Here is a 26,798-nt window from a genome sequence, read left to right as displayed (position 1 = left end):
TGGTTCATTTGGCCCGTCTATCACCAACATAGGCCAATCAGCTAACCAGTATTTTCGCCCCTTCCCAAAATTACTTCAACGGAAGGTTTCCAGATGGATATGCGGAGCAAATCTATCTGGCGGCGTCAGGTTAGAATGTTTGTGGCTCTAAATGGAAATTTTGAGACAATGGACATTGTGCTAACAATAAAGGACTTTACCATAAGTCAAACTGAAGATCGGATTACGAATCTTAATCGAGCGCACGTAAGACCAACGCCTTTTAAGAAACAACAACCAGTAGCCTAAAATAGAGGATTTTAGCCGCTACAAAACTTTTCCTCCAAACGCGACTTGAGAACCTCCGTTTTTCGGGGTTTGCCGACGCGACGCCGCTGTCCGACAGGTTGAAGGCCGTTATCTCGCTTTTGATCGCGCGTTAAGTTAGTTAGAATTTAAATTTCACCAGTTTCTGAGCCATCCAAGGGAGCGAAACTCCTCCCACTCCCAGAGACGCCAGCCGGCTTCCCTTTAACGGTGGCCAGCGTGCCGTCAGAGAAGCTACACCCTGCCGGCGTCCCGCTCCTTTAAACACAGCTCGCCGGAGACGAGGGGGCGCGCGTGTGTGTGTGAGCGTTTGCACATGTTTGCTGCATGCTGCCGTGGCGCGCGCCTCTATGTTATCACAGTCCCCCAGAATACCCTTTGGAAAAAGTCTTCATGCCGCTGACACCGGCTGTGAAGAATCTGGAAACGAGTGCTGCCCTAATGCCACCGCCTTAATTTGTTATCTGAAAAGAGAATGATTACTCATGAAATCCAACCAAAAAACCTCAGACTATTTGAGCCGAAGCCAGATAACGAGCTCGCTCCCCCCCCCACCCCCCGGCAGCCCTCTTGCCACCCCACGCCTCTAAGGATTTGGAGGAAAAGTTCGGCTTCTTGCCTCTCTTCCTTCGAGTCGCCTGCTTTCAAGTCAGCTTGTTTGAACACGACGCGGCGCGCGGCCCCAGAGATCCGGCCTGGCGGACGGCGCCACCTTCCCCGGTACGGACGGGTTAGACGAGACGAGCGTCGGCACAGAGGGGGAAGGAGCGAGCGCCTCATTAAAACATGCGCACTCCCCGCTCCCCCCGTGGGGGGAATTGACACAGAATCCATACGTTTTTGCTGAATTTTCACTCACTTGACTCTTTTTAAGTCTTTAAGTCAAGAAGATGTGCCGAGCAAAGCGTCGTCGCGGGGTGGAGGAGCTGAGCACAGCAGAGTGGAGGCGGCGGGGGGGGGAGAGCTGATCTGCTCCTTCAATCTGTGCTCCTGCAGGGTGCCCCTAATCAAAGGCGCCCGGGCCCCGTCTGTGGCACCCAGAGCAAACGGGCCGGAGCCTGTCATTAAAGGCAGGCAGCGCAGCAGTGGGCGACACTACACCAGCGGCCCCCCGGAGGATTAGGCTCCGTGTTTACACCCCACTAATCTCATCCCTCTGTCCTCCCCGAGAAGAGACGGCCGGATGCGGGGTTGAGGAGACGGAGGGGAGAGAGAGAGAGAGCCAGGCGAGCTCTCATCTCTCCACGGCAGCCATCTCTGGGCTTTTTCTCACAGCGGGCGAACAGATGAAATGAAATCAAATGCGAAATGGAGAGAGAAGGGAGACGGGGAGGCATCGAGCGGAGGAGTGGTGTTCAGTGTCAGATGGGGGGGGGAGGAGGAGGAGGAGACTGAACCTCCTGCCAACTGTCTCTCTCCCCCCCATCCACCCCCCTCCTCTCCACTTTAAACCCTCCTGCATGTCAGCCATTACTGTAAGTGCAGGATATAACTGTGGAGCAGTTGGAGAACGTCACACAAATCTTCAAATCAAACATTGCTGCATTACAAGGCGATGATAATGCGCCGCTGCTCCGCTTGTGCTGCCTAAGCACTTTTTTTTTCTGCTGCCAAATATTCATGGCTGTGCAGTAATTGTGAGGCCGGGGAAAAATGGAGGTATTAGCAACGATCTTTATGAGTGACCCGGATCCCTCTGGAGGAGGGGGAGCCGTGGCCTCGCCGTGACCCCCCCCCCCTCCCCTCCATCAGCAGGTGTTCTCATGCGGCAGCAGAACAGACCGTCTGAAGGTCTTCTCCTTTCATCTTTAACAGCATTATCCACCTTTCTCTAAACAGGGGAGCCGCGCCGGCCCGTCTTCGCTTTTATCTGGAAACTTCTGATGTAAATTCCAAGTCCAGGGATTTCACAATAAAGGATAAAAACGCACGTATTCTCGAGATGAAGCGGAAGGCAGCAGGAAACGCGGCTTTTTTTTTTTTTTCTTAAAGGGCCGGCGCTGATCTTTGACTGATCCGACTGGACAGCGGCTGGAGTAAGAGGCTCCTGCGTTGTGGCGTGAAGGGCGTGCCGGAGCCTGAAACACTCACGTCAAATAAAATCTCATCAGCTCTGCTTGGTTCACGGGGAGACCAACTCCCATCTTTGGTTATCTCCAGGTTCTGAGCTTCTCTTGGACCTTAAAGTCAGCTTCTGCTCCTCAGTACCTCCCACCAAGGGCCCTCACAATGAGGAGAACCCACCTCAGCAGGAGAAGAGAGACGGGACAAAGATCTGAAAGACCCAAAACTTCCATTTTTATTTGTTCACTCACACTGCAAAAAGGGAACTAAAAGTAAGCAAAATTTTCTTAAAATTAGTATTATTTCCCTTGATTTGAGTAGCTAAATAAGACTATTTGCCAGTGGAATGAGTCTTTTTACCCCTAAAATAAGATAATTAGATATCATGCACTTGAAATAAGATGATGGCGATGAAATATTCTTATTTTAAGAACGAAACTCTTATTCGATTGGCAAATAGTCTTATTTAGCGGCTCAAATTAAGGAAAAATACACAAATTTCAAGGAAATTTTACTTACTTTTAGTTCCCTTTTTGCAGTGCACTGGCTACCTTATTAAACCTGTTTGAGTTGCCTGGTTCCACCAATCAGAAGGCAGCACACTGCAAAAAGAGAAAAAAAATAAGTAAAATCTTGAAATTAATGTATTTCTCCTTGATTTGAGCAGGTAAATAGGATTATTTGCCAATGGAATGAGTATTTTTACCGCTAAAATAAAGACAATTACATATTCTGCACTTGAAATAAGATGATAGAGATGAATTGTTCCTATTTTAAGTGTAAAAAAAAACTTATTCCATTGGCAAATAATCTTATTTACCTGCTCAAATCAAAGAAAAATACTGTCATTTCAAGAAATATTTTCTTATTTTTAGTTCTATTTTTGCAGTGCAAGTCGAGCTTTTAGACAACCAGAGGCTCTGAAGACCAATCGCTGTTCCAAGCGTGTCACACTGCAAAAACGGATCTAAAAATAAGTAAAATGTTCTTAAAGTTAGTGTATTTGTCCTTGATTTGAGCAGGTAAATAAGATTATTTGCCAATGGAATGAGTATTTTGAACCCTAAAAAAAGATAATTAGACATCCTGCACTTGAAATAAGATGATGGAGATGAATTGTTCCCATTTTAAGTGCAAAAATCTTATTCCATTGGCAAAACATCTTATTTACCTGCTCAAATCAAGGACAAATACACTAATTTTAAGAACATTTTACTTATTTCAAGTTCCGTTTTTGCAGTGCAGAAACTCACAGCTACCTCAGGTTTAGTCTGAAAATGAGAGAAAAGGCCACATGGAGCATGTCAGAGGGGGAAGTGTCTGAGCGGCGTCAGAGGAGAACCCGGCAGACTGATCTACGTTGGTAGAGAAGCAACAGTAGCTCAGTTAATGCCTGGTTCCAACCTGAAGCAGAGGGGCCACGGCGCCGGGTTCCCCGCCTGCTGCCTGGTCCAATCAAAGACTCAGATTCCAGCAGAATGTGGCCGTAACAACATACAATTTTGTACCCATCCTGGCCTGTACCAGCGGTTCTGGTTGTTGGTAGAGGGGGTGGTCCGAGATGCACTGCAAAAACGGAGCAAAAATAGGTAAAATGTTCTTAAAGTTAGTGTATTTGTCCTTGATTTGAGCAGGTAAATAAGATAATTTGCCAATGGAATAAGATTTGTGCTCTTAAAACAGGAACAATTCATCTCTATCATCTTATTTCAAGTGCAGGATGTCTAATTATCTTATTTTAGGGGTCAAAATACTCATTCCATTGGCAGATAATCTCACTTACCTGCTCAAATCAAGGACAAATACACTAACTTTAAGAACATTTTACTTATTTTTAGATACATTTTTGCAGTGTGGCTCCTTGGCTTACTTTGGGCCCATGAGTTCCGGCTGAGCATCATTTACACTGCAGAAAGGGAACTAAAAGTAAGTAAAATTATCTTAAATTTAGTGTATTTTCCTCTTGATTGGAGCAGCTTAATAAGACTATTAGCCAATGGAATGAATAATTATACCCCTAAAATAAGATAATTAGATATCATGCACTTGAAATAAGATGATGGAGATGAAATGTTCTTATTCTAAGTGCAAAACTCTTATTCCATTGGCAAATAGTTTTATTTAGTTGCTCAAATCAAGGAAAATACACAAATTTTAAGATCATTTTACTTACTTTTAGTTCCCTTTTTGAAGTGTAGACCAACAGTGTCTTTGGGATGTTGTCGTATTGGGGGTGTTGGCATGATGAATGTGGAGAAAAATGCTTTGTAGCATCTGCGAGGAATGTTTGACACCTCGTTAAATCTGTCAGGTGGAATTAAGGGAAGCCTAAACTAACTGAGGTGTACCTAATAAAGTGGACATTTAACCAACAGAATAAACTAAAAGTAACATTTTCACCCAGTTTCCCTCTGAATTTATGCTTTAGATCACAGGCTTGGACTCTTCTTCAGTACGACATGTTTCTGAATGTAATATCTGGATATTTTCCTCCCAAGCAGCCAGATTTGTTTTAACACTTGTTTTACAATAAAGCAAACCTTTTGGGATTTTTGTTGTTTTGTTTTTTAAACCAATTACTGGTTGACAGTCGTTGTACCCTGGGCTGATTTACCGTTTGTTGGATGCAAGGGACGCAGCAAAACCAACATTTCTCTGAGGCAATGTGCAAAACTTTCAAGTGCAACTTATGTTGACATAATAAAGCTACAATATGGTGGGTAGTGAAGACAATTAAAAATGCATATATACGGTAATACAGATGGGGCCACATGTGCATGTTAAATTATGCAGAAAATAATTTTCTAAAGTCTCCTGAAACAATCTGTTTGCACACCTTGTTTAGAATTATGTACAAACATATTATATTATGATTTATGTGACGCGTAATTAAAGCTAATGTAAAGGCTGAAAACGGCTAATTTTAATGGTGGACTCAGCAAAGTAACTGCGTTTACTTAAAGGATATTAACCATGCAGAGCTCTGGGGATGCAGGGATAGGATGGTTGGGAACCGGACCCAGGAGTAGCCTAGACCATTTTTTAGGGACGATGTTTCCTAAAGTAGCATCTGGTCAGTAAATTTGACTTTTATGCTGAGGTTTTCTGCTCTGCGCCGTTTATCAGGCAGCTTCATTAGGAGAGCCAAATCTGGTCAGGGCTAGTTTTGCTTCCAGAACGACGCCGTTTCTTCTCAGGGTGGAGGTGCATGTTGATCAAATTACGTCTTTGGGAATTTCATTAGTTCCGGTAATTCAATATAAAAGTAAAAAAATACAAAAAAAACAGAACCGACAGTGCAGATGAGCTCAAAGTCGCTATGAAACACGGCTTCCATGCGGCGCCGCATTAATGCAGTAATTGATGCAAAAGGAGCCCAGACCAAGCACTGATTGTAGGACCGGACCACATTGCTGCATTACACACTGCAAAAACAAACTAAAAATATGTAAAACGTTCTTGAAATTAGTCTATTTGTCCTTGATTTGAGCAGGTAAATAAGATTATCTGCCAATGGAGAGAGTAATTTTACCCCTAAAATAAGATAGTTAGATATAATGCACTTGAAATAAGTTGATGGAGATGAGTTGTTCCTGTTTTAAGTGCAAAAATCTTATTCCATTGGCAGATTATCTTATTTACCTGCTCAAATAAAGTACAAATACACTAATTTCAAGAAATATTTAACTTATTTTTAGTTTAGTTTAGTCGGTTTTTGCAGTGCAAATCCTCCTTTTATTGATTTAATCATATTCTGAGGTAACATTTAACTGAATTAATATAAATTTTTTTCAACTGCACTGCAAAAACGGACCTAAAAATTAGTAAAATGTTCTTAAAATTTGTGTTTTTGTCCTAGATTTGAGCAGGTAAATAAGATTATCAGCCAATGGAATGAGTATTTTGACCCCTAAAATAAGATAATTAGATATCCCTCACTTAAAATAAGATGATGGAGATGGATTGTTCCTATTTTAAGTGTAAAAATCTTATTCCATTGGCAGATAATCTTATTTACCCACTCAAATCAAGGACAGATACACTCGTTTTAAGAAAATTTTACCTATTTTTAGTTCCATTTTTGCAGTGTATGTGTTGATTTACCGAGGATGCACCTCCACATCCGTCTCTGGAAGCAAAACTCTTCCTCCTGTCCTACAATAAAAAAAAAAAAAAACAACAACTCCTGGGCCCTGAGACTAACTTTCCCCCTCATATCTGGTTATTTCTGATCACCTGTTGGCCGGAATGCACAGAAAAACAAGAATCACAATCAGTCAATCATCACATGAAAGGTATAAAAAATGATAAGAAAAAATATATTTTACTTGCTGACAGCATGTTGAGAACAGTGTTTGCAGGTGATGAGCGGCACTGACCGGTGCGGTCGTGGTGGCGGTGATGGCGGGCGTGCTGTTGTCAGTGCCGGCCGGCTCGCTGTGCGTCTGTGTGGGCGTGTACAGGGTCATGGCGTGCTCGGGCACCCGGCTCTGCCCGGTGTAGTCCTGCGTCGGGAGCGGGTGCGGCGCCGCAAACTCCGCGGGGATGCCATTCTGTGGGGGAGGCGGGTACTGGGCCGGGGTGTAGGGCTGGGCCATCGCTTCAGGAGGGTTGGTGGCCTCTTGGTTACCCTGCGAGAAACACAGCGAGAGCGCGCCGTATGAGCCACAGACATCATATACCTAGACACGTCATAGGGCATAGGTTTGCACGTCAACGTCACCGCCATATTGTATGTGGCAGAAAAAAGTTGAGTTCTGTTATTGTGAACGTGAATCAGAGAAGATACACGCACACACACATATATATATGTGTGTGTGTGTGTTATGAATATAAGGATCAATTTGTGTGTGTGTGTGTTATGAATATAAGGATTAATTTGTTAAATCTAAACATTGAGTTTTCATTATTTCATAAAACCGTGTCACATGTGAACCTTTAGGAACAGACTTTTTGGGTGAGTATTAAAGAGGTAAAATTATTAATATGAGAAAAAAAGTCCTAGGTCAATAAAGTAAAAAAAAACAACAACACAAAAGTGATAATGTTATGAGAAAAACGTCATATTATGAGAATTAAGAGGAGAACATTTCCAGAATAGTCACAGTTTGCAGAATTATTTCACTCCTGGAATAATAGAGCCACGTTAGATTATTTTAAATATTTTTATTCTTTAGGAGAATAAATTCAGGAGAATGAAGCTAGAGGGTATACGAAAATAAACTTGTAATATTACAAAAACAAAAATACTACCAATACAAAGTATATTCAGAGATTAAAGTCCCTCTGATACTGTTTAAGTGACTGAGTAACTGCAGATTTGCCACATTTAAGATGGCGGACGCTCTGACGCATCGCAGCATAGGAAGAACCCGCCCAATGACGCGTCTGCTCTTATATTATGTCTATGGTATGAGCAGCATGAAAGGCATGAGGGTTCTCCCCCCCGAGAGTGAAAGGGCAACCGGGGAGAGTTGTCCTGCGAAGCTTCAGAGCCCAGAGGAAACAGCCATCATATCACGTCTCAGCTTACATTAGAGGAATCCTTGATCACCGCTAATGAACATAGTTTACATTGTGGAGCGTGGCTTACAGTCGGAGGGCCAGGAGTCAGGGGGAATCTCAAAGCGCAAGAGGAAAGATCAATTAATTGATCAAATTTTGATTAAGCCCTTTGATTTCAGTGACAGGTCTGTTAAACGAGCAGCTGCTCCCTCGCCGAGATCCGCTTTAATACTTCCAGCAGAAAGCTGCGTCTCGCTCTGCTACCTCTCACTACACCCCGGTTTGATTTTTTCCCTCCGAACAATAAAGAAAAACAATAAATCTGAGCAAAAAACCAGTAATAACTGGTTCAGAAACCCCCACCACCCCACTGCCCATCCGCTTAAAGAAAAGACAAACAGGAGGGGTGTTAAACATCAAAACATCACTTGCACTGCAAAAACCAATCTAAAAATAAGTAAAATGTTCTTAAAGTTAGTGCATTTGTCCTTGATTTGAGCAGGTAAATAAGATTATCTGCCAATGGAATGAGTATTTTGACCCCTAAAATAAGATAATTAGACATCCTGCACTTGAAATAAGATGATGGAGATGAGTTGTTCCTATTTTATTTGCAAAAATCTTGTTCCATTGGCAGATCATCTTATTTACCTGCTCAAATCAAGGACAAATACACATATTTTAAGAACATTTTACTTATTTTAAGTTCTGTTTTTGCAGCGTGTTAATAGGGCTGGACGATTAATCCATTAATTCGTAATTTTTTAAGATTTAGTTATTTTTGCCAATGGTTTCATTGCACAGCAAAAACAGAACTAAAAATAAGTAATATTTTCTTAAAACGAGTGTATCTGTACTTAAATTGAGCAGGTGAATAAGATGATCTGCCAATGGAATAAGAGTTTTGCACTTAAAATAGAAACAACTCATCTCCATCCTCTAATTTCAAGTGCAGGATGTCTAATTATCTTATTTTAGGGGTCAAAATACTCATTTCATTGGCAAATAATTGTATTTACATGCTCAAATCTAGGACAAAAACACACATTTTAAGAACATTTTACTTATTTTTAGATCCGTTTTTGCAGTGTGGGCATCCATTAAGAGAATAGGAGCAATCCTGAATATATGTTTAGGAAAATATATTGTCAAAATATACTTTTGTTTTACCAGAATACGAAGCATTTTAATTTACAAATTTCCTTTAGTTAGTTACCAAGTTACACCAGTTAAGTGAATTCTGTTCTCAGCTCATCGTATAAAACCACCAGCAGCAAACGTTTAGTTTTATTTTCTGTGTTTACAACAGCAGGGCGGCCATCTTGTTTTACCAGCATGTTTCACAGCTTGGCTTTGGTTGCACTTTAAATTCAGGTCAACTCCCAAACGTAATGCTTGACAAGAAAGCACGTTCATAAAATAATTTCTTTTTGTGAAACCAAAAGGGAGGAAAAATAATCGATTAATCGGACCTAATACAACAACATTTTGAACCAAGTTCACGTTTATACGTAGGAGAATCCGTCATTTCCTCCCCGCCGTGACCACAGATTGTTAGGCTGGATCTCAGGTTATGATTCTGGGTTTAAGGCAGGCGGAAAAACACACGCATGTCCAGAAACACGATGGGGAGGGGGGAGGAAAATAAAACATCACTTTTCGTTGACTGACAACACTGCAAAAACAGAACTAAAAATGAGTAATATTTTCTTAAAATGAGTGTATCTGTCCTTTATTTGAGCAGGTGAATAAGATGATCTGCCAATGGAATAAGGCTTTTGCACTTAAAATAGGAACAATTCATCTCCATCATCTTATTTCAAGTGCAGGATGTCTAATTATCTTATTTTAGGGGTCAAAATACTCATTCCATTGGCAGATAATACCATTTACCTGCTCAAATCTAGGACAAAAACACAAATTTTAAGAACATTTGACTTATTTTTAGATCCGTTTTTGCAGTGAATGGAGCGAACTCACAGGGCAGTTGGTTGCTTCCTATAATTAAGTCAAAGTTTTTAAAACCCAACAAACATTCTCTAATTGATCCAGTTTAATATTTAGTTTTTTTTTTTGGGTGTGACCAGACTTTGACTTAAATGTTATTCTTGATGTTGAGTCAGAAACTTTTTTTTTTTTATCAGAGACAGTGTTTTGCTCCTAAAGCTGCTGAAGTCTTCCAGCAGCTGCCAGAAGTCCCAGTATGGGGGCATCTGCACCGCATGCTTCTCCTCCCCGTCTCCACTCCTGACTTTAGTGATAGATGGGCCCTCGCGCCGAAGCCTGCTTCACAGCCCCTTTGTCTCGTGTGGATGCTCGGGATGATGAGCTGCAGAAATAATGGACTTTTCCGGCTGGTGCACATTGTTAAACTCAGTAATGGCTGGACTACAGAAGTGCGTGTCTTATTGTTGCGAAGCACCAGTCTCCGAGAATCCGGCCTAATGAGCAGAACAGTGAGATCAGTGCTGCTGGAGCGGATATCCATCCCGGCATTAAAAACGCTGAGAGAAAAGGTGAGACAATAACACCACAATCCAATAACACCCCCTGCAAATACCCTCAATCAAATTTAAAGATACACATCATGCGAGCGCGACGCATAACTCTCTTGATAAGAGAGGAGGAGGGAAAAGAAGCCGGCAGAAGTCGGGCTTTATGAGTGGCAAAAAACAATAACGGTAAACAGATAGAGAAGTTTCTGTCTCTTTCCCTACAAGTCGGGCGGCGGCGGATGGTGAGATAGTAGATAAATGGGTTTTATTCCTCTCTTGTTTTATTTTGCTGCAGAGGTTGTTGGCCTCTGCCTGCAGATTTCCTCGGAAAGCTCGATCTGGGCAGGAGGCTTTAATGAGAGGAAGCCGAGCAACACTCTGCTGTAAATGTAGTGGAAATAATTCCGCCTCGCCGTGTTGGCAAACAAAGCTCGGCCTTAACTGTGCGCTGCCAATTAACGAAATGCTCCATTATCTAAATGAAAAAAAAGAGAGGAGCCCTGAGAGGAGCTGACCAGCCTCCCGCCAGGCCTTCGGGCGGCTCCTGCAGGAGGAGCGGGCCCCTCGCTCCCCCGGCCGACCCCGACCCCCCCTCCCCTCCCTCTGCTTTTTATTACTCCGCGTTTCCATCTCCCTCAATCCTCCTCCCCCTCCTTCCCTTTATGCTCATCTCTTCCTCCCTCCTCTCTTTTTATGCAGAAACTTTTTTAATCTCTACCCCTGCGCTCTACTTTTTTCTCTGCCTCCAGTCATGGCATTATATAACACACTTGCAGTGCAGGGCATCCTAATTCAAGGAAGCTCTTGATGTTGGCAAATTTCAACTTCTAAGCGCCCATTTTAAAAGGAGAATGGGGTTTGCTACCTCAAAAAAAAAAAAAAAAAAGGATGCACCTCCCGGTAGGAGAGCTCAAAGTACCACCGGATCCTGTGTCCTCCTTTAAAGTGGCCTGCGCGAAGCCGTCAACACATCAACAGTCCGGCGGAGACAGAGAAGCTCGGCAGCGCCGGAAACAAGACAAAGCTGCTGCGTTTGTACATCAAACACCGTTCGCGTCATTAAAGAGATCAAAGCTGCAGGTATTTCTTTTATTTAGTCGCTGTCAACACACCTGCACATAAACGCTGTCGGGGTGTTTAAGAATTTAAAGAGAAAAAGGGGCTGCAGGAGCTCCTCATACGTCCAGGTTCTGGACGCGTTCTGGTTTGGGGTAGTCGGGTTTGCACTGCACACTGCAAAAACGGAACTAGAAATTAGTAAAATGTTCTTAAAATTAGTGTATTTGTCCTTGATTTGAGCAGAAAAATAAGATTATTTGCCAATGGAATAAGATTTTTTGCACTTGAAACAGGAACAACTCATCTCCATTGTCTTATTTCAAGTGCAGGATGTCTATATCTTATTTTAGGGATCAAAATACTCATTTCATTGGCAGATAATCTTATTTACCTGCTCAAATCAAGGATAAATACACTGACTTTAATAACATTTTACTTATTTTTAGATCCGTTTTTGCAGTGCAAAAAGGGAACTAAAAGTAACATTTTCTAGAAATTAGTCTATTTTTCATTGATTTGAGCAGGTAAATAAGACCATTTGCCAATGGGATTAGTAGTCCTACCCCTAAAATAAGATATTTAGATATTCTGCACTTGAAATAAGATGATGGAGATGAATTGTTCCTACTTTAAGTGCAAAACTCTTATTCCATTGGCAAATAATCTTATTTACCTGCTCAAATCAAGGAAAAAATGCATTGATTTCAAGAATAATTTACTTAATTTTAGTTCCGTTTTTGCAGTGTGATCCTGCGTCTGGGAGCGCGTCGCCTTTTAAGGCCGTGCCACGTCAGCCCTCAGCGGGCAAAACGGGTGAACTGCACCGCCGGCTGATCAATAAGGCGAGAGAAGTAATGATCTAGACACTGAAAAGAAAATGAAATTCCAGGAATATTGTTCTTCTCGTCTGCCATTAATAACAATTAGACGCCCGTCGAGCGGAGTGGGTGCGTGAAGTGGACGGTCGCAGCAGACAGAAACCAAATCAGCCTCGTCTTGAAACGTTCCCACGAGCGTTCTCGTAATGAGAATCAAGGCCAGTCTGACCTAAAATGTCTGAATAAACACACTTTGTTGTCGACGGAGTTTGTTTTCAGGGAACCCTTCTGTCCAGAACTGAGACTCTTATTTCCTTCAGAAGCCGGCGTTTTTTTTTGCGCAGCTTTATTCTTCCGTCTTTCATCACGGCGAAGCTTCTAGCTTTAGCTTTCTTGTTTGCCGTGGCCTCACTTATTTGTCTGACTTGTCGGTAAGTTTAGAGGAGCCTGTGATGTGGCGTTTGCTCCTCATCGCGCCGCCGTCCTGCCGGGGCGGCTCGCTCAGGCGTCGTCTGCCTCGGAGTGACCGCGCCTACCGGGTCAGGATCGCACTCATTACGCGCTCGCCGGTCGGCTCCCTGGAAGAGGCGCGGAAAAAAAGGACCGAGGCCAGGGCGACAGACAAAACAGCTCCGCGTCGGAGGCAGAGAACCAGTGAAGTGCTGCGGCGCCGTGTCGCTGCCGTTTCAAAGGGCAGCAAGGCAAAAGCAAGGAGGCGGAGAGCACAGGCCTCATTAGTGCAACACAAAGTAACACTGCCTCTCGTGTGATCTTCGCCTTCCTCTGATGTATGTGACAAACGAGTTATTCGACTGGAAAAGAGGAAGAAAAAAAGAGGCTCCATGCAAATCAGGCGAGCCGTACCCGTCCCGCTGCGGCCACACGCCCTCGCCGCCTAATGAAAGGCCCTCCGACAGAGCGGCCAGGTGCGCCCCAGAGATTGCTCTGTGTTACGGCTGCAGGACGAGTCGCCGTTTACGAGAGAGGAGCAGCTCCCTTTGCGACACTTTTATGCCCTCCGTGCGTGGCCTGCAGCCACCAGCACGCCCGGAACTCATCTTCGCCGGCACAATGACGAAGAGTAGAGGCAAGCCGAGGGAGCAGCCCTTATCGATCCGCCATCCCTTCCCTTCCCTCCATCTCTCCCTTCACTCCTTCTATTACCGAAGAGCACAATAAAAACACTATCTCTAATCTTAAGCACTCTCTCCGTGTAAAATTGGATTGGAAACCCTTACTTAAGGAGATCACTTCTGGAGTGCAGTTTTTGATTTTTACAGTCTGCACCAGGAGCCAGTGGGGGGGGGCCTCCCGGCGCCGAGACACTCGGGCACTTTGACCGGCGTTAACCCCGCTGCACCTGGTCAAAGCTTTCCTCCATCTCAGCAGGTACGGCGTCCTGGCTGCTCGCCAATCCGGCCCTGATCCTCTTTAGTCGAGCCGTGCAAAAAACAAACTCATAACGGCAGAGTGCTGCACTGACTCAGGGTCAGGGAGGCGACGCGGAGGCAAAAAACACGGCAGGGCCGCTAATTGCGTTGCGTCGGAATCCGGAGGGAAATCACTCAAATGGGAGCGGGGCTGATCAATCTGGGCGATGGGAGCCGTGATGGAGTGGGCAGCTTTATAGCTGCGCCGTGCTCACCAGCAGCTGGGATCGTTTCTCACCAAAGGCCTTCCCACCTTACAACGCTTCCTGCCGTACAGCAGCAAAACATACATTAAGCAGCTGTCGAGGTTGGTTCGTCGTCGAGTTACGTATGACGCCACGTTTTTCTTAAGCGGACCTCGAGCCGTTCGCCGCCTGGAAACAGCTCTTCTCCAAAAAGGCCTCTGCGGAAGAACGCTCGTTTTGGTTTTAATGACCGGCTGACGGTGACGGCGGCAGACGTGTGATGAATCCCGCAGGGTTCGCCCGAGCCACGCAGCTCCGCGGAGGCCGACGCGCAAGCTCTCAGTTGACGCAACACGAGCGAAACACCGAGCGGCGTCGAGCCAGCTACATGAAAGCCTCTGGTTGTCCCCGGTTCTGGTGCTGATGCTTGGTTAATTGTAGCCCCGGCACGCCGACAGCCGGGCGAGGAGGAGAGAGAGAGAGAGAGAGACACGGCCCGAGATGATTTCTGCAGGCGACTGGCATTCATTTTATTTTTATTTTTTTTTCTCCTGAAGGCGTATAAATAAAAGCCGTCTAGCCGGGTCCGTTTTAATTAGGAGAGCCCGGCGTTTTCTAAGCCTCGGCGTTCAGCCTCACCAGAGGCTGCGGCTCGTGTTAATTACAACCACACGGCGCACAGCGAGTCCAAGGTGAGCCAGGAGAGGGAGACGAAGACGAGGTAAACAACAACACAGCTTCAGCCAGAGATCCCCCCCCCCCCCCCCCACAAGTCAACCAATTACAGCAATGCTGGTGAGGACGTGGAGATGCAGCCCAATTTAATGCAGATCCCTCCCCCCCCACCAGCAGCACAACATCCACCGCTGTAGGTTGATGATTTCAAATGGGCCGGGGAGCGGGTTATTGTTTTGTCTTCTTCCCCCCCTCTTTGCAAAACTCCCCTTATTTCCATTTTTCCATCTCATTTGAGGAAAAATCAATTCAGGAGAATAAACACCGAGTGTCTTCGCTCTGAGTCCGAGTCAATTTGGATTTGGCGCATGTCTCTCCGCCGCCTTTCTGAGAGGCTTAATCGTTTTCACGTGTCACACATGTTTCATCCCCTCTAACCTGATTCTTCCTCGTTATTGGGAGCACTTATTTGCTCCACGGCCTCGGATGGAGGTATTAGAAAGAGAGTTCATTTTCCTCAATCCCTTGCTGATTTCTTCATTACGCCGCTGCTGAGGCGCCGCGTTCAGGAAAAAAAAAAAAACCCGGCGTCGAGATGGGAGCGCGGCGCGGCTGCAAGTGTTACTATACCTTAGAGACGCCGCGGCGCCTCTTAATAAACATTGCAGACGGAGGATCACTTTGAACTCCGGTGACATGTAATGAACCTGTCTGTCTCAGCAGCGCGCCGCTGTCTGGGCCGCGGCTCGGCGCGGTAAAAATGCAGATAAATAAATAAAAGGATGAACAGAACCGAGTAAAGCCTGCAGGCCCCGTGAAGAAAGCCATCAGTTCCACTTGGTTAGACTCGCAGCGTTTTGCCAACGCCATAAGAGGGAGATAATTGTCGGTTTCAGTGCTGACGCCTCTTTTGTTGCATAACAGATATTTACATCTGGGACTAATTACTTCACACTGGGTGTCAGAATCTGGATTAACTTGTGGGATGCATCCAGTTTTGGTGTGTTCAGACGTGGAGAGACTCGTTTGACCTCGACACAGGCAAACCGCAGAAAACTTTTCGTTCGCTCGCTTTTCTTCTGAGAAAAATCATCAAAACAAAGCAACAGAGGCGCCGGACGCTGTTGAAAACTCTTAAAACTGACGGCTGAGATAAGGATGCCGGCACAAACCCCTGAAACCTCTCCGCCGTGTTGTCAGGCCAGCGCCCTCAGACTACAGATGAGTCCACTGAGACCCCTCGGGACGAAATGACAACATTTGTTTTAGTACCAGCTGATTGTCATGTTAATTCAGCCCCCCCCCTCTCTCTCCTCGGTGTGTGAAGGTTATGATACGGGGGCCAGAGTTCCTCGTGGGGACAAAATGTCATTACTTAAGCATGCAGGAATCTCAACATGACATTCTTTGACCGCTGTGACAAAGGCAAACATATGCAAATGCCGGAGAGTGCCACTCTCATTATGACCCCTGTCAGGGAGCGCTTGACACCTCCCTCTGGACCCCGAGCATGTTTGGAGAGGAAGGAGGCAGAGGAGGAGCCCCCGATAATGACTGAGCGCTGGCAGGAAAACAGGTGTAACTCTGCCTTATCTCCTCCATTCACTCCCTTTTGTGTTTGCATCTCTCTCTCTCTCCAGCCGCCGCTGCCCTATTTGCCTTCGTGTTGCGCTGAAAAGGAGAGACAGGTTTACAAGGCGGGAATTCTTTGAAGTAAAAGAAAAAAAAAAAACCAGCTACTCGCCGCTGTAGCCAAAGCTCATCTAATCAGGGGCTAATTCCAGTTATTAAGATTTGAGAGATAACTTTGATTCATCACAGTCCATCTACCCCGATCGGTTAATCACTGTCACGCTAAGCTCTTTTTTAGTCATCCTTTTGTTTCCACTCCCTCTGGCATGCAGGGAAAAGGGAATAAGAGGGATAGAAGAGAGGGAAAGGGGAGAAGATATTAACAATATTAATGACCCGTGATTCTCGTCTCCTTAATGAGAAGGGTTATTAACTGTGATTATCCGTGATGAAATGGTGGTAATTCCTGAAAGCTTGAGAAAACTTGTACAATCACTCGTCTGCTGATTCGCTCCTGTGATGTTTAAAGAAAGGAAGGTGAGCGTTTCGGGAACCTGGAGGATAAACAGGAAACGCTCGCGGCGGGAAGCCCCGGAGGAAAGGCTAAGTCCCGCCGCTGTTTCAGTTCAGAGAGTTCGGGCTCTGCCGTCTTCACGGGAGAGGAGCCGGAGCTCTCTCCTGCTTTAAGAACCGCTCCGCACCGCGTCGCCCTCGCCGTCTCCTCCCGCCGGCTAACGAGCGGGCCGGTCGTCGACTCCCAGTCGCCCATCTGCTGCTTGACACTGCTGAGTGGCTGTTTGAACACCTATGCCGCTTTCGCCAGATTCCCTGATGCAGCATTTCCCCGGCTCGCCCTTTTTTCATTCCAATTATAGGAAGTTGCATGCCTGTGGAGTCCCTGTCGGCTACATATGATTCCCTCAACGGAGAGGAGGAGGAGGAGGAGGAGGTGCTGTCTGGTGAATCATTGATGTGCAGTCATACTGTTTCATTGCAGATCTGCCGATGTGTGTGTGTGTGTGTCTGGGGGTTAGCAACAGACAGATAACAATCCTGAATTATGCATGTCCGTCCCCAGTGAGGAGTTTTGGAGGGGGGGGTGCAGGAACGAGCCACACTCTCTTATCCCCGGAGACAAATTTGGATAGAAAAGAGCTCGGCGTAGACGAGGTGCACCACCTGACGGCGTCGTACATCTCTCTTTAGCTCCGTGAACTCCTCAGACCGAGACGCGCAGGTGACCCGCGCGCCGGTCCGGCGCCGGCGTCCGTTTTAAAGAGCATCTCTGGGAATTTAAAGCGTGTGAAAGTCTCTCCTTAAAAATCACACTGCGGGGCCCATTTGGGATAATAATCCCATTTCTGCATGCGGCTCTCGCTCCGGAGAAATTGGATTGTTTGCATTACTGACCTGTGGAGCAAGGCACTCTGGGAAAAAGCAACAGCCTCGAGGCTTTTATTAGATTCAATCAGTCTTTCATAAACAAAAGCTCACTTTTGAAAAAAGGTAAGGAAAATCTTCTAAATGTGGGCAAGCCAGCACTTTGTCGACACACTCCATTTATTTCCCCCAATTAAATCTCTTTAATTGGATTGAGGCCTGGCACCTGGTTTACACTCTGTCAACCACGCAATCCACAATAATTGATGCCAGAGCCGGCGTGCGTGCACGCCCGTGGGATGTGTGGCACGGAGGGGAGGGGATTTAGAGCATGTCTCACTACTCCAACAATTTCACTCGGATCAATTTGTCAATGGCCCGCCTCTCTGTCCTGCAGCGTCCACTGCACCGAGACGGGAAATGCCTCTGCAGGACGCAGACGGGAGCAGGGCACGAGGAAGCACTTCTGGGGGATTAAACACAAGCTGCAGCTACATGTGCTATCTGGACTTATCTGCAAAGTGTATTTTATACCAAGCCACTCGTTAAGTTGAAAGAAAAAGCTTGACTTGAGTCTTTAGTTTCCTACTGACAAGCTACACTGCAAAAACAGAACTAAAAATAGGTACAATTTTCTTGAAATTAGTGTATTTGTCCTAGATTTGAGCAGGTAAATAAGACTATTTGCCAATGGAATAAGATTTTTCCACTTAAAATAGGAACAATTCATCTCCATTATCTAATTTCAAGTGCAGGATGTCTAATCATCTTATTTTAGGGGTAAATATACCCGTTCCATTGGCAGATAATCTTATTCACTGGCTCAAATCAAGGACACATAGAGTAACTTTAAGAACATTTTACTTGTTTTTAGATCTGTTTTTGCAGTGTAGCTGCTTGCGGCGCTGCAGATTTCATTATTTTAAACATAATCAAGTGCTTAAGTCTTGCATTATGAGTCAGGACTTGATGTTTTTTTTAATTATGAACCCAGGTTTACCAGGTAGTTGACAAAAGTCGCGCTTGAAGACCCTCCTTGTTAGCATGCAGTGATTAGTTTGTGTGAAACAATAAAAAAAACCCGACAGTTTTTCCGTCTTAAATGCAGCAAACGTGTTGGAGTACTTGTCTCCTCAGCTGGTTAGCAGCGTGGTCGCACTCACTCACTTTCCATCGGAGTCGTAAACGCACACGCAGCTCTGGCTGAGCACATGCTAATGCTGCAGATTTCCATACGCAGCCGTGTGCTCGGGCACACGTATGAATATGCACAACTACGGGACCCCCCCACCCCCCGCTCTGACCCACCGCCGCATGCAAATGCTGGCGCAGAATACAAATGGCGCGTTGCCTACACGTGGAAACACACGGAGATACGGATCGGAGAGATGCATCACGGCGCGCTGACAGCACCTTTAAGACACTCTGAGAAACGCTCGGCTCCTGAATGCCGAGCACCGCCGCCTGCCGCCGCCGTACAAATGGAGAGAGGCAGAGACAGAGCGAGGGGGAGGCCGAGGGAGACCCGACACAGTAAATAAAAATACAATTTCCTCCAGTGACATGCCCATTCTGTTGGAAGCCTGACTCTAATTATTCTAAGCACTTTGAGGGATGGCTTTCCACGGCATTAATCTACACATCCCACTCACCCATCCACAGCCGATGCACTTTTAACTACCTGAGGACGCCCCGGAAAAGTCCGCGTAAAAACCTCGGGGTGGAGGAGATTGACTTTGTTCAGTTATCAGCTGAAGTGCTCTGCCCGAGTGAATCTTCCTCCGAATCTCACAACGCCATGCAACAATTTTCATTTTCAATTTCAAACGGCGCATCTCTCCTGTGCAAGGAGGAGGAGGAGGAGGGTGTAAAAAAAAAAAAAGAAGAAGAAGAAGAAGAAGAGAGAATCGTACGTGTTGCTCTGCAGCTCAAAATAAGTTGCTGAATTCTCATTACAGGGTCTGTGTGCATGTTTCCCCCCCTGGGCAGCGAAGCACTCGAAGCTCATTTGGAACCGCGGCAGATCGATAAATCACCCGGGACCATCAATCAATCAATGAGCTTATCGATATTCGCCGGAAGAGGCTCCTCCCACCGAACGAAGAGGGGGGGGGGGGGCATCTTTGGTAAGAACATGTCGGGCAAATGGGCTTTTAACATAATAGCTCTGTCCACTTGTGCTGAGTGCAAGATTGATGCCGTGCAATGTTTACATGTTGACACGAGCTGTAATAGTGATCCACAGCAGGGCCGGTGTGCACGTGGAATAATCAGCACACACACACGGATGATTTCAAAGACTGCTCACATTCTGCTCGTGTTTATCCAGATCCAAACAAGATCAAACCGTCTTTAAGCTTTCTGATGGAAAATGGATATATAGCTTTGCTGCGCTGCAACTTATAAACATCGGCCCCCTTGGTAGATGTGGAGGGGGGAGGGAGGGAGGGGGGAAGCAGAGATCTATCCCTCCTAATTAATCACCGCTCCTCTTTAAGTAGAAAGTTGGTCGTAACGAGGATTTTAGCTGCTGTTCAGACATTCCTTTCTGGAGGCAGATGTGCTGCTGGAGCTACATCCTTATTATTCTTTTAGAGAAAACACATTTAAATTAAATAAAAAAACACCAAACAACCTGTAAGGGCCTTCAACACTGCAAAAAGGGTACTAAAAATAAGTAAAAAAATGTCTTGAAATGAGTGTATTTCTCCTTGTTTTGAGCAGGTAGATAAGACTATTTGCCAATAGAATGAGATTTTTGCACTTAAAACAAGAACAATTCATCTCTAAAATAACATAATTAGACACCCCGCACTTGAAAAAGGACGATAGAGATGAATTGTTCCTATTTTAAGTGCAAAAAATCTTATTCCATTGGCAATTAGTCTCATTTACCTGCTATAATCAAGGAAAAATACAATGATTTCAAGAAAATTTCACTTACTTTTAGTTCTGCTTTTGCAGTGAAAGCATGACATTTTAATCCCTTTTCATTTCATAATCAGTGGCAGCGGAAACCTGACGCTCAGATTCATTTCCCCCCTCATTCCTCGCCCTGCCTTAAAGCTCATACCCCGCGTGCCCTTTAGCAAAGCGCCATTACCCCCACCGCCAACCAGCGGACCAACCAACCAACCAACCAACCAGCCGGCCGGCCTTTCAGCCACGGGCGGAGAAGTGAGACTGCGGCTAGAGCCGAGATGCGAGGCGAAGGGAGAGCACTGCAGGGCGACGCCTGGAAAGGAGGTTGCACACTCAGCAAAGCCCGCCGTCGGATAGCGAGGAGGGAATGAATGAATAAACAAGCAGGGCGGGTAAATAAATAAATAAAGTTGTCATGTTTTTATTCAAAGGGAAATTACTACAGTTGAGGACAGAGAGTGCAGAGAATTTGTTTCCAAAACTAGTGGCTGGAAAAAAACATTGATTTGCATTATGGGAAAAAAGACGCGACTGCATTCTCTCCCCGTTCAGCCACATAATGGAGGACGAGACGTTTAGAGAAAAGGAGCGGCTTGGAAAGAGAGAAGGAAAGACAGGACAGCTTTGTACGGTAAGAAGGGGACTGATGTGTCGCGCAAGTCAAGTGTCCAGTTTGTTGTTTCTCCCCCCCACCACCCGCCGTATTTATGGTTCCTCCTGTGATCGTGTTCCTGTGACAGTCGGACCGTCCTGCTGCAGACGACTGACAACATAATAGACGCTCGAACACGAGAGCGTTTCCTGATTTCTGCGTGTTGTAGTCACAGAAAGCGATGCTTTCAGACATTTATCGAAAGAAAAGAAAATTCAGATTATTTATTCACCGAGTGAAAAGTTCTGGGATGTTCTGTTGGTTTTTTTTTTTATTGTTGGTTTGGGATAATTAAAATAAATGTGTGATGAAAATGGTAAAAAAACTGGCTTTCATGAGCAGCTAAAAACAGAAAATCAACACATTTAAGAAGTTTTTAGTTATTTTAGCTTCACAGTGTGGTGCCAGTGAGAGTTCACCGGTCCGTTTAAGAGTCTGATGTAGTTCTGACACTGTAGGTCACCAGTTGATTTTATTTATACTGCACATTTTAACGTAAAAAACAATAAGAACCTGCCTAAAAGTCCCTTTTAGGTAGGCTAGTTTTAAGTTAATGTAGTTCTTTGCTTTACAACCTCAAAACTTAAACTTAAACATCTGAAGTGTGGGTATATATGAATCAAACACCTTCAGATATCACCTAATTAGTGAATAATTATCTGAGTCTAAATGCAGCTGTTCTGTTAGAGAACATCAGACAACAAGCAGCTTCATGGAGACCAAGGAATCCAGCAGACGGGTCAGGGAGAAAGTTCTGGTCCAGTTTAAAGCAGGTCAGGTTCTACAACATCCCCCAGAGCTCTGATCAATCCATCATCTGGACCTGGAGAAAGGGTGGACAACCTGCAGACCTACCAGGACATGGACATCCATTGACCAGTGAAGCAGGAGGACCATGGTGGCTCATTTAAAGATTTCTGCTTTATAAAACAGCCCAGACTCACTCAGACTGGATAGATGGAGAGAATCTGTGAACATTGGGTTTTCCTCTGAATTGGCGTTAGGTCTGAACTTTGACTAGGCCATTCTAACACATGACTAGGCTCCATAGTGTCTCTGGCTGTATGGTCTCTGGTCTTCTGCAGCCTCCAACAGGTCTTCTTTCATGGATTGTTCTGGATTTAGCCTGGGTTTAAAAATGTTTTTGCCAATATTTTCAGGAATTTGTTCTTCACAACTACAAAAATGACAATTTTCTAAGTTAAATAATCAGCTTTTTTTTGTTTGTTTTTAGCAAAATGTCAACGACTGCATCAAACCAGAGCCTCACAAAATCGGCTTCCTTACAACACCAGTGTCATACATCAGTGCAATTATTTGCACTGATGTTTTTATACATGTTTGTTTATTTATTATCATCATTATTATTATTTTTTTCTCTTCTTTCAAATTTTTATTGTGAATATAATGTAACATGCTCCTTTATGTATCTATTTATTGTCTTATAATGGAATTTTTATAGTAGTGTGTGAATGGAGTGTGACACAGTTTGGACTATGTAGCAGCCAGAGTCTGTAACCCAAATCAAATTTCCTTTGGGACAATAAAGTTTATCTATCTATCTATCTATCTATCTATCTATCTATCTATCTATCTATCTATCTATCTATCTATCTATCTATCTTATTACCGCGCACATTAAATACATGGTTTACAAAGATTTATATTACATTTCTGTGTGAGGCGCTTTGGGTTTCCTAATCGGACAGAACCGATGGAAATGGTTGTACTTTTCACTACGCAGGCAGTGACCGATATCACAGATTTACTTTCTGAAAAATAAAGCAAACTAGAAAAAAGTTTCAGCGTGGGTCTCCCCACAGGCCAATAGAGAGAAAATGATATTTGGGCCACATTAGCAGATGGCAGAGACGGAAACACTAGCGCCGTAATGTTGTTTGTATACTGTAAGCTACAACCTGCAGCCCTACTGGGGCTTGTCAGATATCCAGTAATGATGGGACATGAAATACAAGCCTCTCTAATTGGAGGCAATCTGCACCTGCATCTGGATTCAAACACACGCGCTAAAAACACAATTCTTTAACCTCCAAAGTCTTTGAGCAACATCACAATCACACGTTTGATTTTAAAAAAACCTTTATCCTTCTGGTTAATGACCAGAACAGCCACCAAATTGACCCGGTTCCTCCTAATCCGGACCCTCATTTGTGTTCCTGCAGCCCCAACGTGCCTGCATGCCGCGAGCGCAAGCACCGCCCGGTTGACATCCAAGTTGTTATTTAAGGATTCTGCCAGACATACTGGTGCAACCTGGGCGCGCGGACACACACGCACGCACGTGTGGAAGCTGACGCGATGGAAACAGATCGCCACGACCGCTCCACAGCTCTCCATCACATCTGAGCAGAACAAGGGGACGCGGGGGCCTGAGGGTCAGCTCCACCGCCGCCTGCAGACACACAGCAGCGGGGCCGGCCATTACTGTTAGCTAATTGGAGTTTTCCTGGGGGTCAGGCAAGCCATCTGCGGCGCCGTCACCGACCACAGACCCCCACTCCAACAGCCGCGCGTTGTTTTTAACACGGAGTCGCTGCCGCCCCTCTTTCTCTCTCTCTCTCCACCTTTGAAGGAGGAGAGATGTGGTGGTGGAGGTGGGTGGGAGGGTGTGGGGGCTGGTTAATAGGAAAAGTCTCTGTCTCCTCTGCGCGCCATTCATCATGTCAAATGTTAATATCTTTAAAGGTCACTGCGAGTCATAAAGAAAAAAGAGCCTTAGCTAAACTTTCCCTGGGATTTCCAGAGGTCTAATCACCAATCGCCAAATCCAAAGTGTCTCTTTTGATTGGCTTTTGATGGCCTCATTTCACAGCGATTCATAACACAGAAAGGGACATTTAGAAGAAAACAGCCAGGTAATTTTACACATAATCACATGGAGGGGATTTCTCTGGACGCATTTAACCAACTTGAGCGGATGAAAAAAAAGAAATAAATAAAGGCTGGAGGAAAACGGCGGGGAGAAAAAAAAAAAAACAGCAGCGCCGTGATTTATCCAGCTGACTTCAAGCTGAAAAGCAGCAGGCTGCTGCACAAAAAAAGGAGCGTAAAAGCCAGATAAAATAGAGGAAGAAAGGGTTGCGGCAAATAAAAGAGAGGCAGAGGAGCTAAAGACTGCTACTGTCTGACAAGTGTCACACTCGCGCTTCGATCCAGCCTTCCTCCTGCGCTAATGACTGTCAACACGACAAGCAGGGCCGTCTGAAGGGGGAGAAAATTACTCGCTGAAAAGCAATTGACTGACCCCCATCATTTCTCAGGGAACCAGTGACCTGTGAATATTTCATTATGGGGAAAGTCGTGAGGCCCATAGAAATGGGGGGCGGGGGCTGTTGATCCGCCGAGCCGTGCCGTCTCAAGCCAAGGAGTGAAACTGGGGGCAGCCTGTCTGTGGCGTAGCCTTTTCACTGCTCTGCTCCTACCCAGGGTGGGAGGGGGGGGGGGGGGGGTAATGTCGGCAGAAACCAACGTTTAAATCGTCTCTGGAAGCAAAAACACACACACGAAAAAAAAAGAAAACCCAACAAACGTTTTCAAAGTGCGGGTCAAAGCATCCTTTACCCTCCGTGCGACATTTCGTCTCACGACGAGAAAACATCGGAGGCCTCGCAATCAAGGGGGGCAGGAAGAGAAAGAAAAGACGAGAAAGATGAAAGAAAATCAATTCCCCCGGCAAGCCTGATTGATCGGTGGAGTTTTGGACAATTTCATCAGGAGACTCCACTAACCAGGGATGACACGACCCATATTGGAGGCAGAACGCATTGTGGAGATTGATACCCGCATTAGAGGCATCAGGTCGGATAAACGCGGGCTCTGGCAGTAAATACCGCGGGCCCGCGTGCCCCCTCAATGACGACTTAATGCCAGAAAAATCCTCGCAGCCCACACTTTACTTTTCAAACTTTGCCCGGACGGCATAATTGAGTCAATTAGGAGCAGGGTAATCCGTGGAAGGGATCTTCAAAAGAGAAATATACAGTCAAGGTTTGGGTTTGGACTTAAGGATCTAAATAAAGAGAGCTTGGAGATCGTCTCTGTTTATCCAACGATGGAGGGAAAGAGCAGAGGGATTATATCTGATCTCATTCAGGAATCTCATGATACATATTGACTTTCACTCTTGACTGTTTTAGTAAAACTTTAATTCGCTCTTTTCTTTTAGCCGAGTAGCAGTTTTTCGACGCCGTGTGTCACAGTTAGGTGCTGAAAGATCCCCCTGCTCCACGATATCGCCAGGAATACATTTACTTGGGTAAGAGCAGCAGAATGAAGTATAATATCATTTTCGGGTCATTCTGACATTTCTCTTTATTCCACCATTATTCCAAGACAAGCTTCAGAGATGGGAGGCGAAGGAAAGTCAATAAGCGCATCATGATCCCAACTTCCAGTGAATCCTGCCTCGACGAAAAGCCAGTTCCCCGCTGTCCGCCGTGCCGTGTCAAACCAATGGAGGGAGGAAATGGACGGGGTGAACAAGGGGGAGGTGCAGAGGGACAGAGGGAATAGTGCTGATCGAGCACATCGGCCAAGAAAGCATGAAATACTACATTACGGAAGGAAAAGGACAAAAGCAGCCACCAGGGTCTGATCATGTAGCCTGACAGGGAGGCAGGGGGTGGGAAGTATTCACGGGTCACGCCGGCCCACATGACTGATCGGGCGACGACTTCTGCGGCGGGTAAATATTCCAGCAGTCCTGTGTGTTCCTGCGCAGGTCAGGATGGCTTTAATAAAACATCCCGCCATAAACAGAGAGAGATGCTTAGGAAACGGCTGCTTGTTTCCACTCACGCCTTAAAAGCTCATTTACACGCCGGGCTGTGACGCTTCGCCTTCCAGCAACGGGATCACTCACGCTCCACTTCAGTCCCGAGTCCAGATCAGCTCTCCCCATTCATACTTTCATTAACAAATGGTACAAACGTCAAAAAATACACATGCATACATCTGTAAACGCACTTTTTTTTTTTCTCAGGTTGAAAAACGGCGCTGTTGCTCAATGATTGCCTGCAGTAATTTTATTATTGTAAAACTTTTTCAAGCTGCAGATTAGCTGCAGATTTTCAGTAATTGGCTCATTGAAGCAGCTAACCAATGAATCAGCCTGTCTCTAATTAAATTGCTTTGATCAAAATTAATGCATCTGTGGAAACGGGGAAAGACCAAACCTGCAGATGTAGATCTGCTCAGTTGCTGTAATCGTTTACTGTGAGGGTGGGGCAGAAATATTGAAAAGGCAAAAACGGTGTCATCCTTCACTGCACGGCACGAGCGTCAATACGCTGCGTAATATCTAAATTATTCAATTAAAGCGCTTTCAGGAGATTCTTCTAATTCCTGTGCTGTCAGGAAGCTGAATCTGGAAACTTTTCCACATTTTTTGTTTTATCTGACCAGATTATCCTCCGTTTAATGACAGACGGACATTTACAAGTTTTATACAGCTAGGTCTGAGATTTAACTGACTTTTTATTTTTACCATAAATTGAATTTATTTCTCTTGTTCAGATTAAAATGGGAAACTTGTGCATGGATTCATTCTACACAGATTTATTTCAAGTCTTTAATTGACTTTATTTGAATGACTTCGGCTTACAGCTGCAGAAAACCCCAAAATCAGGACCTAGAAAAGTAGAATATAGCGGTAGGTGCATTTTATTGTTCAGAATCTGCACTCAGGCTCCTCTTGCATGAGTTACTGCATCGAT

General features: G+C 45.1%; 1 protein-coding gene and 1 long non-coding RNA gene across 11 annotated transcripts in view; one reads left to right on the top strand and one right to left on the bottom strand.

Moving 5' to 3' along the window:
• Window positions 1-21,242, top strand: part of LOC118566267 — a 42,801-nt gene extending 21,559 nt beyond the window's left edge. The window contains exons 2-3 of the long non-coding RNA XR_004932908.1: window positions 20,964-21,042; window positions 21,152-21,242. This is a non-coding gene — a long non-coding RNA (uncharacterized LOC118566267). The remainder of the gene's footprint in view (window positions 1-20,963; window positions 21,043-21,151) is intronic.
• Window positions 1-26,798, bottom strand: part of rbfox1 (RNA binding fox-1 homolog 1) — a 301,331-nt gene that overhangs the window by 54,599 nt on the left and 219,934 nt on the right. For 7 of the 10 annotated variants that reach the window (XM_036147728.1, XM_036147725.1, XM_036147729.1 and 4 more), the window contains one exon: window positions 6,699-7,001. In XM_036147728.1, the coding sequence (XP_036003621.1) occupies window positions 6,699-7,001 (303 nt within the window). The remainder of the gene's footprint in view (window positions 1-6,698; window positions 7,002-26,798) is intronic. The other 3 variants (XM_036147727.1, XM_021321273.2, XM_036147731.1) reach the window with 1 other exon arrangement.

Source organism: Fundulus heteroclitus, chromosome 16 (assembly GCF_011125445.2).
Source record: "Fundulus heteroclitus isolate FHET01 chromosome 16, MU-UCD_Fhet_4.1, whole genome shotgun sequence".
Classification (NCBI taxonomy): domain Eukaryota; kingdom Metazoa; phylum Chordata; class Actinopteri; order Cyprinodontiformes; family Fundulidae; genus Fundulus; species Fundulus heteroclitus.
The sequence above is the reverse complement of the archived record's forward strand: the minus strand, read 5'-3'. Positions and strand labels throughout refer to the sequence as shown.